This window comes from Aedes albopictus, chromosome 3 (assembly GCF_035046485.1).
Source record: "Aedes albopictus strain Foshan chromosome 3, AalbF5, whole genome shotgun sequence".
NCBI classification, from domain to species: domain Eukaryota; kingdom Metazoa; phylum Arthropoda; class Insecta; order Diptera; family Culicidae; genus Aedes; species Aedes albopictus.
The window spans coordinates 359,992,024-360,013,124 of record NC_085138.1 but is presented as its reverse complement, the minus strand read 5'-3'; the positions used below and the strand labels follow the sequence as shown (position 1 = coordinate 360,013,124).

The window sequence follows — 21,101 nt, the reverse complement described above, 5'->3', positions numbered from 1 at the left end:
ACTCTCCGACGGCAGCAAGCAGGATTCCGTGCCGGACGATCCTGTGAGGACCATATTGTCACGCTTCACGCTCAATCACGGAAAATTGTGGGGAGCCCTCAGGTGCAAGGGTCTCACTGAGAAAATCATCGGCCTCATTGAAGCACTGTACATGGCATTTTCGTGCAGAGTACTCCACAACGATGTTTTGTCCGATCCCATCCGAGTCGTTGCTGTAGTGAGGCAAGGATGTATCCTATCACCGCTACTGTTCCTCATCGTAATCGACGGGATCCTGGTAGGTGCGATTGATCGTAAACCAAATCGTGGATTGCTGTGGCAGCCCATTACCATGGAGCACCTAGATGACTTCGAATTAGCTGATGACTTTGCTCTCCAGCTCAACGGCGCTCTGATAATTGTAGAGCATGCTCGATGATCTTGCCAATCGCTACTCAGCTTCAGGTCTCACCATCAAAGTCAACAAAACCAAATCGTTGGATGTAAACATGTCATCAAAAGCCGATAGCGACAGAAATTCGGGAGCGAAAGTGGGGGTGGGCCGGCCACAATCTACGAAGGGGCGGAAACGAAATCTGCAAGCAAGCGTTCGATTGAAACCCAGCATGACATTGCAGCTGAGACAGACCCAGAGGTTCATGGCGGCGCAGCCCCGAACAACGAAAATCCAGCAATTCGACAGAAATTTGACCTGGCCACAGGTCAAGACGATGGCGGGCAATCGCCCAGGATGGATATCTTTCATGAAAGTAAGTAATTATTCTATTTTGGAAACAGTATTTTCAGGGAAATTGTTTTCTGGAGATAGTTATACCACCTTGAACTGTTTTAAGGATGTGTTTTACATATTAATTAAATAGGCGGATTAGTAATAGTAATCAACTGCCATGCCATTTACAAAATTCAATTATAAAACATTTCATATCATTTAAAAATGTGATATCTTGAATGATGTTTTCTAATATGATTAACATAATTGAAATAAACAATGAATATAATTTAAGCCTGGCGCAATAAAAACATTCATAGAATTATAAATATGTAACAAACATAAAAAATAAAAGTTAGTTTTCTATAATTTTCTTTACGCTCTTATTCGTCGCCACCAGCTCTGCGTTATATTTCAAAGCCTCTGCTTCCCGTTCGACAACATCATCAATTAATTATTGCATCCTTCTTGATTGCAGCAGTCTTATCAGAGCGCTCTTTTTTCTGCGTCCTCCTTCCCGTGGGTCAGTGAGTGATATCGTGGCAAATCGTGAATCGAAATTGAGACACGAAAGCATCGGAAGGTACGATAAAACGCATAAGACAAAAGTTACGAAATTTGGGGTTCTTCCACTGTTGATTGAGCAAAAGAACACCCATCTCTTCTCGGAGGAGAAAAGCAGAACGTTTGGTGGCACGGTCAAGGCCACTTTTCTCCAACCGGAGTTTGGTGATATATATTAGAAAATTATTCAACACAAGTCTTAAAATTCCTTTTAAAATCAAGAAGCAAAAATCCGCCGGAAACCGGCCGGAATTTGGCGGAATAGTTTTCCCGGTAGTCACTTACCATTGTGATCCTGAATCACGATGTTGACCGGTTTGTTCTGGTGGGCCATCCTGGCGGACCCTGGCAATCAGTCGCCCCCGGCTCGAAAATGCACTTAGCCCAGCTCCTACTATCGGCCCAATCCGAAGGTCCAAGTCCCAACTCACGAAAATAGCACTTTTTAAAAACCGCACCGCAGTAATTTCAAAACCCGAGAGCGCCACACAAAACACACAGAATTCGTTCAAAATGGCGATCCGCAAAAAGCGCACCCCATGCAGTATCACAATTTTCCAGCGAGCTTTTCCTCCACTGAACCGCGACCGATTTTCACTATTCGAACGTTCACTAAAAGCGAAAAATACGCACTATCACCGGGCACTTTTCTCGTTCCGATAGGATCACTTCCGCCCCCGCAGGACAGTTCCGAAAATTGCACTTTTTATGCAAAAATGTCCGTCAAACGATGCTAGGGCTACAACTCGAGTCCAGTTCGGCGGGTCTTTTTCTCGCGGCTGGCTGGCTGCTGCTGCTGCTACGCGATGCGATGTGTATTTGAAGGAATACTCGCTCGCGCTACTCCCCCTCGTCGATATTCACAGCGAATCGTTTGTCTTCTCCTTTGGCCTTCTTCCACTACGCGTTCGCGTCCACTCCGCACGGCTTTCGACTTTTCGAACACGGTTCTTCCGCGGACAGCGACGACGACATCAAGCGATGATGCGAAGGAGGCGCATTTGTTGACAGATCGCGCGAACGAAAAAACCGTCTGCGGGCTGACGGTTTTCGAATGTTTTCGATTTTCCGAGCTGTCGCGGAGAGGGCAGCGCGCGCAAAAGGATCTGATGCGTAAAAGACCATGCAGCAGAACACGGAAAAAATGTTTGCTGACTGCAAAATGATTGCACCCCAAATTGGACTGACGTGCATTCATTCATCATTGAATTTCCATTTACCTACCAGTTGATACCTAGCTCTCCACTGAGCTGTGTGATGCACCTCCAAGGATGTACCTACCATTCAACAATCTTGCTGTATGTTTAAATTGTATGGGAAATCGGTTCCCATCGGAGGAAGATCCCCAGTGGGTTTTAATCGCCATAGATGCTACTGGGTCCAGGTATGGATGCCTCGCAAGTCGGATAGTTCTAGCTCTAGCAATTTAACCATATACCAAAGAATAAAAATAGAAAGAATGCCCTCTCTTGCCTTTTTGTATGCAAACGTCAAGCGACAAGACAAGTGGCGCTCTCTAAGCGTTTCAAGGTGGAAGCTCTATGTAACAGTGTTCGTGATTTGTCATAAGAGAAGGTGGTGTGCGTATATTTTGGTATCCGCACGATCAATAACGCACACTACCGCACGAAGGTTGAACTTTCATCCGCAGATAGCGCTGCGGTAGTGTCCCCCCGAGCATCAGCGGAGAGGGCATTCTTTATATTCTTATTCTTTGCATATACCATACATTTTAAATATCATAGACGACAACAAATCATCAATACCGTCTACCCTCGTTGGTTTGACTACATGTTATCTGAACACTTTTTAGTTTGACCCCCTCTAATCTGTATTTTGCACCGCGGAACTCCCCGATGGTCGTTCTATTAACTCGTCCCTACATCAGGGAATTAAAACGCGCACATCACAATTAAAATAACTAATTTATTGCGACACGCTAAAAGGTACAAAACGAACTATGTGGGACGTAAACAAACTGATACAAACTATGTACAAACAATACAACGACAACCACATTAAAAAGCATTCATTGATGCGCATCTCCAGCATCACACAGTGACAGCTATGCTGCCGAGTGCGAGCCCAGCGGCGTGCGCAGTACCGGTTGGTACGGCGCGATAGGGTTGTCCTCAACATCTCCCCTCTTAATAGAGGTGGTAGGGGTCGAACCTGACTGGCGGTCTTCGAGTCCGTGAAGAACGCCTAGGGAGATCTACCACCGGTTCAACTTCGACAGCGGATTCGAATTCGGTAGATGTTGACGTTGTACTTGACGATGACATGGACGGAGTCGCCGGGGCCTCGTGCCGTGGCGTAGACGACGCACGTGCCGGCGGAGAACCTAGCATGGTAGGCTCTGGACTGGAGACTGGTCCCAACGTAGGTGACGATGCAGAGGCGCTCGGGACAAGCGACGGTGTCGGCGTGCCTGATAGTCGACTTGGGAGATTCCAGGCACCCAACAGGATGTCGAGCGGCAACGAATGCTGGCTGGAGGCGGCCTGCCTGACGGGTTGCTTCGGTGTCGTACCAGCAGCTTGGCGACTCCGGAGCTGATTGATATGGGAGCGCAGCATTCGGTGATCTTCAACCCACACGTTGTACATAACGTCTCCGATTTTCTCGACGACTGTGCCGGGAACCCATTTCCAACCGTTTCGGCCGTAGAGCTTGGCGTAGACGGTGTCGTTCCGGCAAAACGATCTCGGTTTCTTGTCGTCGGACGGTTGCACTGGTGTTCGTACCGGTGGAGGACGCAGAAGCTCGAGACACGTACGGATTTTGCGCCCGAACATGACCTCGGATGGCGACTTCTGGTCAGGTAGCGCCCGGTTGGGCGTGCTTCGGTACGTCAACAAGAAGATGTCCAGTGCTTGCTGTATCGATCCTCTCCCCTCTCGAATCTTCTTCACGGCCCGCTTGAATGTGTCCACGAATCGCTCCGCTTGGCCATTCGACTGTGGATGGAACGGGGCCGTCGTGAGGTGCTCGATGCCGTTGGAGGCGCAGAAATCGGCGAACTCGGCGCTCGTGAACTGGGTACCGTTGTCGCTGACTAGTGTTACGGGCATACCCAGCCGAGCAAACAACCCACGCAGAATGGTAATCGTCACCGCTGAGGTGATTCGGGTCGTTTGGATGATCTCTGGCCATTTGGAGAAGGCGTCGACGGCGATCAAATAGTACTCGCCTTCGATCGGGCCGGCGTAGTCGACGTGGACGCGCTGCCAGGGAGCGGTCGGCTTGGGCCACGGCACCGGTGGAGAGTGAGGAGGCGATCTGGCTACGGACGCACACTGTTGGCATGCCTTGACGAAGTTGACGATGTCGGCATCCAAGCTGGGCCAGTACACATAGCTTCGGGCGAGGGCTTTCATACGCTGCATGCCGGGATGACCACGATGAAGCTGTTCGAGGCATCGCTTGCGGAGCAGCGACGGGATGACGAGCCGTTCGGCAAACATGATGCACCCATCTACCACCGAGAGCGATTCCTTGCGTGCTTGGAACCGTTGGATGTCGGAACCCGAGAGTTTGGATTCGGGCCAACCGTGTTGGATGTGGTGGTAGACTTTCCGGAGCAGCGGGTCTGCTTGGGTGCTTTGCGCGACGGCTCTGAAATTGAGAGGCAACACTTTAACTGTATTAGTTACAACTGACCTGAGATCCTCTTCCAGGTTGAGGCTCGCGATGACGTAGTCCTCTTCGGGTTTGACGTGCTGGTTGATCAACCGGGAAAGCAGGTCCGCATTGCCGAACTTGTGGGTGGGCACGTACTCGATCTCGAAATCGTAGAGAAGCAGATGAAGGGCAAAACGTTGCAACCGGTTTGCCGTGTAGACCGGTATTCCCTTCTTGGAGCCGAAGATCCGGAGCAGAGGCTGGTGGTCGGTTTGCAGCCGGAAGTGCCGTCCGAAGAGCATCTTATGAAACTTCGTTACGGCGAAAATAATGGCCAAACCCTCGCGGTCCGGCTGGCTGTAGCCCTGCTCTGCCTTCGTGAGTGCCCTTGACGCGTGCTGCACGACCTTGATGGTGCCGTCGGGGAACTTGTGGCTGATGGTCGCCCCAAGCCCAACGGATGACGCGTCGGCAGAAACGATGATCTCCCGCTTCGGATCGTAGTGAGTGAGCAGCAGATCCGAGGAGAGAATCTTCTTGAAGTGCTCGAACGCTTTCTGGCACTCTGGGGTCCATTGGAACTTCGCTTCAGCCTTCAGCAGATTGTCGAGCGGGTAGCGAAGCTTTCGCATGTTGGGGACGAACTTGCCATAATAGTTGATGGCCCCCAGGAAGGATCGCACTCCGGATACATCGGTAGGCGGCGGTAGCTTGGTGATCGCCTCGATTTTGGCCGGATCCGGACGTAGCCCGCGACTGTCGACAACATGACCCACGTACTGCACTTGCTGCTTGCGGAACGTGCACTTTTCGGGTCGGATGGTGAAGCCGAAATCCTGGATTCGCTTCAGGGCAGCCCGCAAATTACGATCGTGCTCCTCTTCAGTCCGACCTCCGATGATGACATCGTCAAGATATCCGGAAGTGCACTCCAGACCGGCTAGCATAGTATCGGTGATCTGCTGGAATGCCCCAGGTGCGACTTTCACACCCGGCGGGAGGCGGTTGTAGGAATAGAGGCCACGATGCGTATTTATGGTGAGCAACTTACGGCACTGCTCGTCAACTTCCACCTGCAAGAAGGCGTCGGACAAATCGATCTGGCTGAAGTACTTACAGTTAGCCAGCTTGGCGAAGATGTCGTCGGGCAGTGGAAGTGGATACTGATTTGGTTGGAGAGCAGCATTCAACCTCGTGGAATAGTCTCCGCAAATTCGGATGGTGCCATTGGCTTTGCGGACGACGACGATCGGAGCTGCCCACTCCGAATATTCGACCGGAGTGATGATATTCAGCTTCTCCAGCCGGTCGAGCTCTTGGTCCACGGCGTCGTACATCGCGTACGCAACCGGACGCTTCGGGCAGAATACGGGTCGAACACTTTCTTTCAGCTCCAACTTCACTTTCGTTTTGCTGCACAAGCCGAGCTGCTCGCTGAAAACGTTGGGGAAAGACGACTTGAGTGCAGCGGTCGTCGTAGGAGAACCCGACACGTGGCAACAGAAACTGTCCATGGGCACGGACCAGAGGTTAAAGACGTCCACCAGATCCGCACCGAGTAGATGGAGTTTGTTCTCGGTGACACGGATCAACGCACGCTGTGTGCTTTCGCCGATGGTGACGTCGCACTCGAATTCCCCATCGAGTGACAAAATGTTGCCGGACGCTGTCTTCGCTTTCACCGTTGAGGCCGATAGTGCAGGGCTGCCAAGCTTCTTCCAACTTTCCCTGCTGATTACGGTGATATCCGAGGCGGTGTCGAGTTGCAGCCGGATGTCCGTTCCGGATAGGCCAACGGAGACAAATCTGCGCCGTTGCTGCACGCTGCACACGTCGACAACCACCACCTTGGTCGAGACTCCTTTCTTCTTCTTCTTGCTTCCGGGTCTTCGATACTTTGCACTTTCACAATAGCCTTCACGGTGTCCAACTTGGCCACAGTCGGAACACTTATGCTTCCTGTAGCTGCAATCCCGGGCGTAGTGTAATGCACCGCAGAGCCAACACGCGTAGCTTGGTCTCTGGACGGCGTCACTGGAAAAACGTCTTGGAGACTCCCGGTCATGCTTACCGAACCGCTTCCCACCAAACTTCCTCACCGCTTGTACTTCGCTGTACGGGGCCTGAGATTCAATCATCGCGCTGTCGTGCTTCAGATTGAACAAGCGCTGGCACTCTTCGGAGAGCTGCTCCAACGTGACGTCGTTGTTGTCCTCGATTTTCGTGAGGAGACGAGTGCGAATCTCGACGTCGTTCTCCGACTTCAGGCCACACACGTACACTAAGCACTTGAACTGCTCCTCGGTGAGTTTCCCCAGTTCAAACTCCACGCAAGCCTTGTTCACCCTGCACGCGAACGCCACATGATCCTCAGTGGGGTTCTTCGCGATCTGCAGGCATCGGTATCTACGGCTGATAACCGACTCTTTCGCTCCAAACAGGCTCTTGAGCTTGACAACTGTCTGTGCGAAACTAAACTCCTTTGGAAGTTTCGGGAGAATATAGCTCACGTACCGTTCATGCTCCGATAAACCCAATTTTCGCATAAGCAGCCGAACTTTCGCCTCGTCGTCCAACCTTGCAGCATCCTTCTCGAAAAGGTCGTCGTATCGAGAGTACCAGGCCGCGAAAGTAGCGTTGCTTTCGGCCTTATACCGGAATTCCTTGATATTACTGGCCAAGGAGTCAAGGATCTGTTCCGGGTTCGGTGGTACTTGAACGTTGATCGACGAAGAGATGCTGCGATAGAACTGTCTTCGTTCGTCGTCAGACTGCTGCTGCTGCTTCATCATTTGAGCCATCATCTGTTGATGCTGCATCTGGCTCTGGGTAATCGACTGCTGCACCATATGCACAAGTTGCATGAAAACATCGGTACTAACCTGCGGCGCTTGCGTTTGGTGGGGTGGGAAGGTTGGGAACTGCTGCTGCTGCTGAGCCGAAGAAACTGGAATGAACGGCTGCTGCTGCTGGTGTGTCGTCATAACGGGCACAAATATCTGCTGCTGCTGCTGCTGCTGCGGGTGGACCGTCGTCGTCGTCGACGTCGCGGGGATAATCGGCTGATTTAATTGCCGTTGATTATACACTCCCGCGGGGTCAACACCATTTTGCCCGTCACGATCACTACCACCGTCGGCCATCGCACTCCACTTTCGCTTCTTCCGCGCGGGTGACGAAATGTTGGGTGAGTTTTTGTCGACGGAAAAACTACCCTCACTCGCGAATACTCGTCGCCACTTTTGCACCGCGGAACTCCCCGATGGTCGTTCTATTAACTCGTCCCTACATCAGGGAATTAAAACGCGCACATCACAATTAAAATAACTAATTTATTGCGACACGCTAAAAGGTACAAAACGAACTATGTGGGACGTAAACAAACTGATACAAACTATGTACAAACAATACAACCACAGACGAATTTATACAGACGTAAGAGTGCGGTACAAACCACTAAAAATTTTCGGTACCATGTTTTCTTCTTTTTCCTTGAGCAGAAGTTGACCGAGGGAGCTAGTGTTTACCATTTTACAGCTGTTTTTTACGCATTGGTTTACCCCTCCTGACAAAATGTTGACAGTTTCGCCCGTTTCGCCTGTTTGGCTCCGCCGACTCCGTCACGACCGCCGCGACAAAAGTTTGTTGTTTTGTTGTGCTGTCATTTCAACTTTTCAGCAGAATCGAGTGTTCGAGTATTTTTTTTGCATTATTGCTCTTGTTTTCGTAAGTAGTTTTATACTTATCATCACCTGTGCCACTTATACACGTTCCAAATATTCAAGAACAAACTGATTTACGATGTCATTGATCAGCTGCTGGGAAAGTTCAACGAGAAGGCGGTGGAATGTATTCTGTTGGTGTTACGATCCATTGGCTTTGTGCTGCGGAAGGATGACCCGCTGGCGCTGAAGGATATGATCCAGAAGGTGCAGAAGAAGGCTGCCGAAGCCCCGGCTGAGCTGAAGAATGAGTAAGATTGCTGTTGTTTTAAACTGTCAAATATGTATAATTAATAATTACAATTTTACTTCTAGCTCACGTGTGAAATTCATGTTGGATACGCTGCTGGCAGTCAAGAACAACAACAATCGACAATGTGGAACATTTCCACAAGATATTGAAGGGCATGATCACAAGTGGGAAATACGTCAGCACGTAAAACATCGGATTGGATGATCTGCTGAACGTAGACGAGCGTGGCAAATGGTGGTTGGTCGGATCGGCCTGGCATGGAAAGAACGATGGTAAAGATCCTGAAGCTGGAAAAGCTCAACCGGCGGAAGCGCTGGTGGATTCAGTCAACAGCTGCTGGAACTGGCTCGGAAACAGCGAATGAACACCGATGATAAGCGGAATGTTTTCTGCGCCATTATGAGCGCAGAGGATTATCTGGACGCATTTGATAAAATCCTTCGTCTGTCCATCAAGGACCAACGGGTGGTGGCCACAGTCATACTGCACTGTTGTCTATCGGAAAAGGACTACAACCCTTATTAAAGTATACTTTCGCAGAAATTCTGTGAATACGATCGTCGCTACCAGTTGGCCATCCAGTACGCCATCTGGGATCGCCTGAAGGAAATTCACTCGCTGAAGCAAGCGCCATCTCGCAATATAGCCAAACTGCTAACCCACTTGATCAGTGAAGGAGGCCTGGCCGTGTCCATGCTGAAGGTGATCGAATTTGCCGAAATCGATAAGATTACCCTGCGGGTGGTACGACAGATCATGTTGGGCATTCTGCTGTTGGAGGACGAAAACAAATGCCTTCAGGTGTTCAACCGTATTGCTCCGAGCTTCAAACTGAAGCCACAAGTCGAGCGTTCCGGAGGAGCAACTGCAACTGTTGCAGCAGCGAATTCGAATGGCCGACCGGATGCTGGACACGTCGGATTCACGGGTGCAGTTCTAGGTGTTTCTAGGTGTCGTAGAAATATTGTAAGTATCAAGTATCTAATACATATAATTTTTTGATAAGCATTCATTGTACTCAATGCTATGATATTGGTAGAAGTGAAAGAAATCGAGACAATCCCTTCGTTTCGTTTGAACTCAGTTAATTAATCTACTTGTTCGCGCGCATTTCAACCCTGTGCGATTTTGAGTAACGCCTGCACATTCCTAGTATCCGAACGTCGGCGCGCGCCGCCAACTTTTTACGAGTGAAAAATATAGAACAAGTAGTACACCGTCTTCAACCAGAGTTCCAAACCTTCCCTGATTGGAGCGGGTGGGAATCGAATCCACACTCCGAGGCTTTTTAAACGCCTAGACGACTGACGCCACACAGCCACTAGTGTGATCCACAAATGTTGATCTGCGAGAGGTTCCCGTTCTTATCCCGGCACGTTTCGGTTCTCGGGACGACGCCATTACGGGTTGGATTGAGCTTCTGGTAGAACTTCCAAGTTTCTTGAGAACGGCACAGCAGCAGTTCCATTTACTAGCACTCCTTTTATTCTATGAGCCGTTTCATCTCCCAAAAGAGGCGGGTGTACTGCTTCTAAAATCTTCCTACACTACTCGTTTCTTCGACTCTGTTCCATGTACCCGACGGTGTTCTCGGTCGCGCCATTTATGACTGCTTTAACTATACTCCAGCAGTTCTCGTTCTCTAGAGGTGCCTCATTGAGTTCGACTTCGTCCGGCAACGCTGCATCGAGATTCTGCGCGTACCTATGCTGAGGCGACATCCAGTTGTATCAGTTGTAGTAGGTCGTACCGCGGGCCGGTCGTCGGTGCAGTGGTGGTCAGAGAACGCCACGATAGGTTCTGACGATGATAATGTCGGAAAAGTACCTTCCATAGATCATTGCATGGTCGATTTGGGATGCTGTCTGCTGTAGTGAGCTACAGGTGTAACGATAAAGTAGGTTGTGTTGAAAAAATATACTAACGTATGACCATATTCTTAGAGGCGCGAAATCGATGGGTCGTAGATCGTTTTCGTGCTGTTGGGTGCTGAGTATTTCAATCTTTAATCTGAATTCCGCCTCCTGGTCTACCTGAGCATTTAGGTCTCCTATGATGATCTTGACATCGTAGTTTGGGCTGCGGTCGAACTCGCGTTCAAGCTGCGCGTAGAATGCGTCCTTGTTATCATCAGTGCTTCTGAAGTGAGGACTGTGCACGTGGATTATGCTGAAATTGATGAACCGGCCCTTAAATCGCAATCTGCACATTGCTATCTCCCACCAACCGATCAAGCGCCTCTGCTTATCGCACGATGAAAGCTGCTCCTAGCTCGCTTGTGTCACCGCAGTTCTGGTATAGCCACCTTCTCACGTTCGCACCATGGGTCTTTTCTTGTCCAACACACCATCTTGTCGTAAGCCCTGGTAAAGTATGAAACGTTTTGATGGCTGTGATCCCTGACCATCATGTAATCAAAACCCCAGGGATACCCAAGTGACCATACTGCTGCGGTGTGGGGGTTGCATGTGTGATGCCCATATTGACAAGCATTTCTATGGACAGACAAACAGACGTAACACTCTGATAATTCCCATCGTACATCGATTTAACGGTCTATTTGAACATTTGATAGTTGGACAACTCGCCATTCGTGGCGCTCGTATCGTTCTTGTTCGAGTTTGACGTTTGCTCACTACCTCCACCTAGTTGATAGTTGGCCAAACTCAGTCCTTTTAGCATTTGGCGAACATGTTTTCGTGACCATGATTTGAATCGAAAAAAAAAATGTTCGAAGTGTTAGGTCTGTTTGTCCCTGGCCAAGTTCGCAGGGGTTGACGGTATTAAAGTGAAGGAGTTTCATTTTGATTATTATAATGTAGTGTTCTTTAGTGAAACATATCACCTTTTTAACACTTTAATGCGCCTCCAACGGTTCATCACGAACCGGCTGCTGCAGATGGAGTATGGCTGATCATATGCATCAGACATGCTCGATAAACACGGAGGAACCGTCGGGGCTCAGTAGAGTCTATTCCCAAGCAATAGTTCGAAGTCGGTTGGATTTGGGAAGGTTGTAGTGATCGTTAAAAATCCTAATAAAAGTATTATAGGATTTGTGACAGGTTTTGGAACCTTTACGGCCAGCTGACTTTGAAATGTTGTTTGGGCTTTCTTTCTCACGTTTCTATGCTGATTTTGATTAGTAATTTATTAATGCCATAGTCGCTTTTTCGAATTTTGACTGTTGGTCATATTTTCTTTAAATAAAGCAATTAAAATCAACCAACGAATTAATAGTGAGAAGGAGATTTGCAGCACTTAATTGTGCTGATAAATTCGAAGCTAACGTGCGAACACTTAAACGCATTGTTGACGTCAATGCGTTCGACGTGACATTATAGACAAAACCTGACTGTTTTATTAACTGAACAACTTTACTTGTGTATGACTAGGTTGACATTTCTAGGCTACGTTTGAGAAAATGGACCGATAGGACAATTGAACTAATTTGAATATTTATTTTAGTTTCACGGAAAAATATTTAAATAATTCCTGAAAATCTAAAGATTCTCAGAAATTCACAGTCATCTGGGATATATTCTGTTAAGTATAGAAATATTATCAGTTGTTGAAGTGAATAGCTTCACGGAAGAATATTTAAATAATTCCGGAAAATCTCTAAAGATTCTCAGAAGTTCTCAGTCATTTGGGATTTATTCTAAGGAGTATAGAAAATATTCTCAACCATTTATAGAAGTGAATAGCTTCTCTGCTATTCTGCTATTATCAACGCATCCCCTGGCTTTCGCCCATCTGCGTTGTCTTTTCACTAGGCAATACGTCTACCAATTGATGTTTATGGGCTTGCCGGACCAAGTCATGTAGCTAAGCCAAACACCCCACCTACAACTGTTGGGTAGGCACCATTGTCCGGCCCACTGGTCTTTTACAGCTAGTTGTAGGTGCATGTGTGCGTGTAAGTATTGGTGTATGTGTGTTAGTGTTGGTGTATTGTAGGCGTCAACTCGTTCTAATCCACTCTGATTGCTAACACCCTATTGAACCATTACCCTTAAATCTGGCAATCTATGAAATAGAATGAGTTAAGCGCCTGTACATAATAGTCAGTTAATCAAACAAGGAATATTAGTATTAAAGCGAAGATACAATGAAGCAACGCCCCGAACCTCGAGAGCACAAATCCCAAGAACCAAATCGGCACCAACATTTCAAAAGGGCGTAACTGCATTTACAACCAATGCCTTCTCACAAAACTGTGGAACGTATCATATCCCTCTCCAGCAATCCACTAGCATAAATAGAAAGATAAAATCCTCCTCTTTCGATTAATGGATGTGAATTGCGTGAGATGAATGAAATACGACCCACAGCTCTGTGAGAAGGCATTGGTTGCAAAAGCAGTTACGCCCTTTTGAAATGTTGGTGCCGAAATGACAGGCTGCGCGAACAGTCGATCGACTGGCCACCACCAGTGAATAACCAATCGAGCAAACCCTCCAGCACAATCCGCCTCCAGCTCTCCCGACCTGCGCCCAACAAATCCGAGGCACAGCCCAGCCATACCTTCACCTTAAAACCAAAATCTAGATTGCAGAGCACAATACTTCCCAAGTAACCACGCAGCTCGGGCCGCAAATCACGCACAACACGTCACAAATAAGACAAACACTACCCCGCCCGTACAACCGAAACCGACCTAGAGTAGAGGAAGGGTCTCTTTCCACTCCAACCCGGACTGACCTGCACCCACAGGGCAGCGCACCTCACCCACACCGCACTCATTCCTGTATCACTGTCTGAGCCGCACGGTCATCTGGGTTGCTTATATCTGCATGACCTCACCCAACCCGTAACGCAGAGTTTAAATCCCTCTCTTGCATTACAAAGCAGTCCATCTTCCCAAAGTTTGTGCGAGGTATAAATGAGATTATAAAGCTGAAGAAATCGTCACCAACACAACCGCCAACAATGAGCACTCAATGGTGTCGGCATAATCAATGACGACCCCCTCAGTTCCAAACCAAATTATCCTACACTACTCAAGTAACCACAATGCTGAAGCTGTACGCACTGCACGTACGAAGTACATACAGACCTGCCCGCACCACCTAAGGGGCTATCCATTTATTACGTAAGGGATTTTTTACGGTTTTTCGACACCCCCACCCCCCCTTGTAAGATTTTTTGTATGAGAGCCCAAATTTTTTGTATGGCTCGTAAGATTTTTCAAACCCCCCTCCCCCCATAAACCCTTACGTAATTAATGGACAGCCCCTAAACAAACCACCTAGGCCGAACATAAGCGAAAATCGGCGCCACCACTGTTGAACCACGACTATACCAGTAGGTATAATCGCAAGCAATCGTAGATCCATTCCCCGCTCCTACTCAGCCCTAACGATCCATAACAATGCTTGTCAATATATGCACCCCACACACGCAACCCCCACAGCCCAACAGTATGGTCACTTGAGTATCCCTGGGATTTTGATTACATGATGGTCAGGGATCACAGCCATCAAAACGTTCCACACTTTACCGGGGCTTGCGACCCGTAACCATGATGATTTCCGCTATGGGAAACCATGATGGCTAGCGGTGTTATTTATAGAAGTGAATAGCTTCTCGGAAAAATATTTAAATAATTCCTGAAAATCTAAAGATTCTCAGAAATTCACAGTCATTTGGGATATATTCGGTTAAGTATAGAAATATTATCATTCGTTGAAGTGAATAACTTCACGGAAAAATATTTAAATAATTCCGGAAAATCTCTAAAGATTCTCAGAAGTTCCCAGTCATTTGGGATTTATTCTAAGGAGTATAGAAAATATTCTCAACCATTTATAGAAGTGAATAGCTTCACGGAAAATATTTGAATAATTCCTGAAAATCCTTAAAGATTCTCAGAAATTCCCAGTCATCTGGAATTTATTCTAAGGAGTATAGAAAATGTTGTGAACGAGCATCCAACGTTAGGCGAGTGCCCCCTATGGAAGCGTCATCGGCAAGGCTCGTCTCATCACGACGACGGATGGACGACGACCGCCGCAGCCGACGACGACGACGACGAACGGCAGCAGAAACAACAGAACGACATTGACTGCAGCAGTGACAAGATGCTGCCTGCGCGCGTTCTCCGCGATGTTACTTTTAATTTGTTGTAATTGTAATATTGTGTACATAATGTAAATAGTAGTTTGTCAATAAATGTGCATGTTTTTATTATCGTAATGTCCGGGTGTGAAGTGTTTTATTCGGCCACATAAGTACATTTCCCCGGATATGAAAGTGGCGACGAGGTTTTTCGTAGTTGGGTCGTACCGCAGCTCCAAACGACCAACTCAACGATCCTACGCGGGAGGGAAGATGGACGAAAATGCACCGTCATCGTCGCATAGCAGAACCCAGCAGGAGTCGCACATCGCCAAGGTCCTCCTGCAGGAGCACGGGTTTGCTTCCGAATGATGGTCATTAATCCCCATCATCCAACGCCATCGCCGAATCTGGCAACCAAGTGGAAGTCCAGTGGGAGACCGAACGCACAGTCAGCGTCCTCCCATGGCAGCGCGGTTCGATTCGGAGGATGGATATTCCCTCCAACATCACCAGGATCAAACATGCACCGCAACAAGGAGTCCGATGCCATCTTCACACGGTGTCCTCCTTTGGTGATTGATCGTCGATCTACAAGATGTCTGTTTTCGCATCGACATAATCACCGACATCTTTTGGACTTGGCAGTCACAGCTCGTCAGGAGACGCACTCATCGACGCAGTTTTCTCCTGCAGCACCATGACTCGGTCCAGAAGACAGCCACTCGTTTTCCACCATTCCAATTGAACACCGTTCGGATCACGAAAGGCAGCAGAAGCCAGACGTTTTCCTGGCCACGTCCTTCTGCGTAAGCCCGGTTCTGATCCCCAAGATGCACGGTGTCATCGAAATATTCTCAACCATTTATAGAAGTGAATAGCTTTACGGAAAATATTTGAATAATTCCTGAAAATCCCTAAAGATTCTCGGAAATTCACAGTCATCTGGAATTTATTCTAAGGAGTATAGAAAATATTCTCTACCATTTATAGAAGTGAATAGCTTCACGGAAAAATATTTGAATAATTCCTGAAAATCTAAAGATTCTCAGAAATTCCCAGTCATCTGGAATTTATTCTAAGGAGTATAGAAAATATTCTCTACCATTTAGGCCGGAACAAATCTCATTTTCTTCTTTTGTCACTTTGCTCGTTGACTCGTCAAGGGGGGGGGGGATGATAAATAATAAATGTATTTGATGAAAAATTACCCAAACAATTAGGCAAAATCGTCAAACTCATCGGATTTGTTAAGAAATTTTCTCGACGACTCTAATTTCACTTTAAAATTTTTAAATTTCTTAAAAAAAAATATTTGTGTCCCCCCTCAAAATGTCGAATTCCGACAAAAAATTTCCGAGGGGGCGGTGACATAAGAGAAAATCGAAATTTGTGTCAGCCTTATAGAAGTGAATAGCTTCTCGGAAAAATATTTAAATAATTCCTGAAAATCTAAAGATTCTCAGAAACTCACAGTCATTTGGGATATATTCGGTTAAGTATAGAAATATTATCATTCGTTGAAGTGAATAACTTCACGGAAAAATATTTAAATAATTCCGGAAAATCTCTAAAGATTCTCAGAAGTTCCCAGTCCTTTGGGATTTATTCTAAGGAGTATAGAAAATATTCTCTACCATTCATAGAAGTAAATAGCTATACAGCACGCCACTTCCGACATTGTTTATTAACCCAAGGAAAAGCAGCGGAAGCAAAATAATAAAGGTCGCTTATTCGGTTTTGTGCTGAAAACATAATATATTCAATATTTTACTTTCGACAATCCGCACCACCATAGGTGATCCGTCATTTAGTACAATCGGTTGACATAATGGCCAATTGTTCACTTTGTAAGGGGAGTAGAATACCTAACAACATTTATCTTAGAATGGGATACCGTTGGGATGAGAATTAACGGAAACAGTTTGAAACGCGTGTGTCTTCAACTGAGGTTTATTGCAAAGTAAGGTGTTTGGAAAAATAACAATACCTAGTAACTAAGGCAGGGGCGTAGTCAGGGATATCTTGATTGCTTCGAATGCTAACTTGATCACACCCCCTCTCAATCTGATAATCCGATTTTCATTCTTAGCGTCTTGAATCGGTTGTAATCCAGGGCCTTTGTAAAGATGTCTGCAGGTTGGTCCTGTGTTGGGATTGGTTCAATCTTCAAAGTCCCGGAAGCTACGTTATCACGCACAAAATGATGCTTGACGTCAATATGTTTTGTGCGCTTCGTCTCCAGATTCTTCGCCATGTGAATACAACTTCTGTTGTCCTCATATATAGTGACGGGTTTGGCAGGTTCATGCAGGTCTTCAAGAATTCCTAGTAGCCATAGGCATTCGGCAACTGCTGCGCTGAGTGCCACGTACTCCGCCTCGCTAGACGAAGTTGCCACTGTGGTCTGCTTCTTACTGCACCAGGTTACCGTACATCCAAAAACTTGAAATAGGTATCCGCTTATTGATTTCCTGTCCTCAGTGTCCGATGCCCAGTCTGCGTCAACGTACCCCACCAAGGAATGACTTGTAGAGTCGCGCTTGAACTGCAACATCAGATTCTTCGTGCCTTGTAAGTAACGGACTACTCGTTTCAGGGCTTGCCAATGCTCATTAGATGGATGTTGTTGGAATCGTCCGAGATAACCGACAGGATAGCAAATGTCCGGTCGAACGCTCAGCATCACGTACATAAGCGACCCAAGCAACTCTCGGTACGGTTGCTTTACTTCGTCTCCTTCTCGATTTAGCATCAGGCCTTTCTCCATCGGGGTTCGAACTGGGTTGCAATCGGACATTCCAAAACGACTCATCAGCTTCTCAATACTGGCATCTTGAGATAACTGCAATTTTCCTTCTTCGCGGTTGTAGAAGATCTTCATTCCCAAAAAGTGTCTCAATTCTCCACAATCCGACATCTCGAACATCGACGCTAAACGTTTCTTCAACTCCATGATCGATTTCAGATTGCGGCCGGCCACTAAAAGGTCATCTACGTACAGGATCAGGATGAGTTCATCTCCATCGTCCAGCTTTGTATACAGGCAATAATCGTGTCTTGATCTTTTGAATCCCATCTTAAGAAGTGCGTCATTGAATCGGTCGTTCCAACATCTAGGTGACTGCTTTAGGCCATACAAAGATTTCAGCAATCGACAAACTTGACCGGGCTTCGCAGGTACGCCATCCGGGACCTCCATGTAGATTGTTTCCTTTAAACGGCCGTGAAGAAACGCTGTGCGGACATCCATCTGATGGAAATAGTATCGCCGATGTACACCGACTGCCAAAACGGTCCTGATCGTAGCCAGCCGAGCCACCGGAGCGTAGGTCTCTTCATAGTCCTGTCCTTGCTTTTGGAGGTATCCTTTCGCCACAAGCCGAGCTTTGTAGCGAACCGGTCTGCCGTTTTCATCCTCCTTTATCCGAAACACCCATTTGGATTTGAGCGGTTTCACCTCCCTGGGACAGGTCGTCAGCTGCCAGACGTCATTTTTCTTCAGCGACTCCAGCTCACTTGCTACAGCACGCATCCATTCATCTCGGTCATCTCGACGAGCAATTTGGCCAAATGTTTCGGGTACATCTGAGGATAATGGCACACCAGAAGTTGCTCCGTAACCAACAAAATAATCGAGTAACTTACCCGGTAAAGTGCGCTCCCGATCGCTGCGCCTCACCAACGTTTGTCCCTCGGACTCGTGGTGTTCTGTGTGCGAAGGGAGCGCCGATGCTTCCGTCTCGTCATCGTCAGTTTCGTCGGACTGTTCCGCTTGGCCATCTTCCTCTATCATCTCAGGCTCTTGATGTTCTTGCGGAACGGCTTCTTCATCCTCCTCTTTTTCGTAGGAATAACGGACTACCAAGGGCGATTGCTCTGCTGGTTCAGCCTCCACTTCATACGGAAAACGGGTTTCATCAAACTTCACGTCACGAGCCACGATGATCTTTTGTCGTCTTCGATCCCACAGCCGGTAGCCATTCGGTGCGTAGCCTACCATTACCACTTCGAAGCTTTTGGCGTCTAATTTCTTCCGTAACTGACCTGGTATCCACGCAAAGGCTCTGCATCCGAAGATCCGTAGTTTCTCCAAGTTGGGCTTCACTCCTAGCCACAGCTCTGCTGGTGTTGAATTGACCGAGAGAGCTGCCGTCGGACTCCGGTTTAACAGGTACACGCCAGTCAACGCAGCCTCACACCACATCCTTTTCGGTAGCCGAGAATCCAGAAGCATTGCACGAACCTTTTCGATGAGCGTACGATTAAACCTCTCTGCCACTCCATTCTGTTGCGGAGAATACGCAACCGTCGCTTCAATCTGGATTCCTTTCGCTTTGTACCAGTTTTTCTGATTGTTCGAGCCATACTCCGTACCTTGATCCACCGTAAGTTTTGAAATATTCTTACCGAATGCTGCTGTCGCCATCGCTTCATATTCACGGAATCGTTCAAAAACTTGAGACTTCTTCTTCATCAGTTATATCATCGAGAAATGGCTATAATCATCGATGAACGAAACGAAATAGCGAGAGCCATCCCACGCCGGAGGATCAATTGGCCCGCACACATCCGAGTGGATCCTCTCCAAGACACGAGTCGCACGCTGCCGAGTTCCATCAAAGGGTTCACGGCACTGTTTGCCCTGCACGCATGGTTCGCAAAATCCGACCTTGTCCGGCTTCGTACCGATACCTTCCACCATGTTTTGTTGCACGAGTTTCGAGAGGGCTTGCTGGTTGATATGTCCTAGCCGACGATGCCACAGATCATTCACCTCCGCTTGACATGCATTCGCAAATGGCTTGTTAAACTTGACTTCAAGCTCATACAGACTTCCATTTAAGTACGCTGTAGCGATGACCGTGTTCTCCTTCTTCAACGTAGCTTCATTTCCGCAAAACAACACCGAGATTCCAGCTTTGGCCAGTTTCTTGACCGACATCAGGTTATCTCTCAAGTCCGGTATGTACAGCACATCGTTGATTTTCATTTGAACGCCTCTGTTGCTGACTCCTTCGATGACACCTTTCTTCCGAGCTTCCAAAGTCTCGCCGTCTTTGGCCACATTGATGATGACGGGGCTTGACAACTTGTTCAACGTCGAAAAAACATCAGCATCGTTCACAAGATGGTCGCTTGACCCGGAATCCAATTTGAAAACCAGTCGTCCATCACGGCGTCGAGAGTCTCTTGCGCGACCGGCCATAAAACTTACCGCCTTGCTCTTCGATCCAGCAGCCGCATTTGCTTCACTGTGGTTCTTCTGCCGGCAGTCCTTCTTCATGTGCCCTTTCTTGCCGCACCTATGACACTTGCCGTTGAATTTCTTGAAGGTAGTCCTGTCCTTTTCTCCAACGAACGCATTCGGCTTCTCACTCGTGCCATCTTGATGCCTGTCGAGCTGCTTGACTTCTTCGCCCAGAAGCCGTTGCTTCACTACGTCTAGCGTCAAATCGTCATCACCGAGGTTCTCCAGAGCAGTTATTAACGGGTCATATGACTCGGGAAGAGTCCCGAACAGCATCACCACCATATCCGGTTCCTTTAGCTCCGCTCCTGCCACCCGTAGCTGTCGGATCAGGTCATCGAAACACACCAGATGGTTCCGCATAGATTCTCCTTCCTTCATCTTCAAACGTCCGACTTGCTTCCGTACCAGGTTCTGCGTCGCTAGCGATTTCTTGGCAAATGAATTCTCCAGCGCTCGCCACATCTGTTTCGCTGTCCGTTTGTCTCGAACGATCTCCAGACAATCATCTCCGAGAAAACCAATCAGCATCGACTTTGCCTTCTTGTCCGCCTCGCCGAACTTCGCTTTTTCCGCAGCCGCTTCCGGGGAATCTTCAGTTAAGGTATGCTCCACTCCCATAGCGTCCAGATACATCCGCACACGAAAACTCCAGTTATGGAACCCTGGACCTCCGTGGAATTGAGGAATGCCGTGCACCGAATCCTTACTGGTCGAGCCCATAACCTCTTAGAATGGGATACCGTTGGGATGAGAATTAACGGAAACAGTTTGAAACGCGTGTGTCTTCAACTGAGGTTTATTGCAAAGTAAGGTGTTTGGAAAAATAACAATACCTAGTAACTAAGGCAGGGGCGTAGTCAGGGATATCTTGATTGCTTCGAATGCTAACTTGATCACAATTTATATCGAGGACAT

At 47.7% G+C, this 21,101-nt stretch overlaps 2 protein-coding genes across 3 annotated transcripts in view; both read right to left on the bottom strand.

Annotated features, from left to right (window-relative positions):
* Positions 1-2,261, bottom strand: part of LOC109428902 (transcription factor Dp) — a 46,464-nt gene extending 44,203 nt beyond the window's left edge. Inside the window, exon 1 of one of the 2 annotated variants that reach the window (XR_009998545.1) lies at positions 1,559-2,261. Coding sequence is in view for 1 of the 2 variants with exons in the window: in XM_019704739.3 (XP_019560284.3) it covers positions 1,559-1,607 (49 nt within the window). In the remaining variant the exon portion in view is untranslated. The remainder of the gene's footprint in view (positions 1-1,558) is intronic. The other variant, XM_019704739.3, reaches the window with a different exon arrangement.
* Positions 2,262-3,094: 833 nt separating this feature from the next.
* LOC134289500 (uncharacterized protein K02A2.6-like) lies at positions 3,095-8,309 on the bottom strand. The gene has a single exon (XM_062855380.1). The coding sequence runs from the start codon at positions 8,038-8,040 to the stop codon at positions 3,421-3,423; it is 4,620 nt and encodes a 1,539-aa protein (XP_062711364.1). The 5' UTR covers positions 8,041-8,309; the 3' UTR covers positions 3,095-3,420.
* Between the last annotated feature and the right edge of the window lie 12,792 nt (positions 8,310-21,101).

Coding starts and splice junctions, on each gene's coding strand:
- LOC134289500 (XM_062855380.1), bottom strand. CDS start 8,040: ATGGCCGACGGTGGTAGTGATCGTGACGGGCAAAATGGTGTTGACCCC.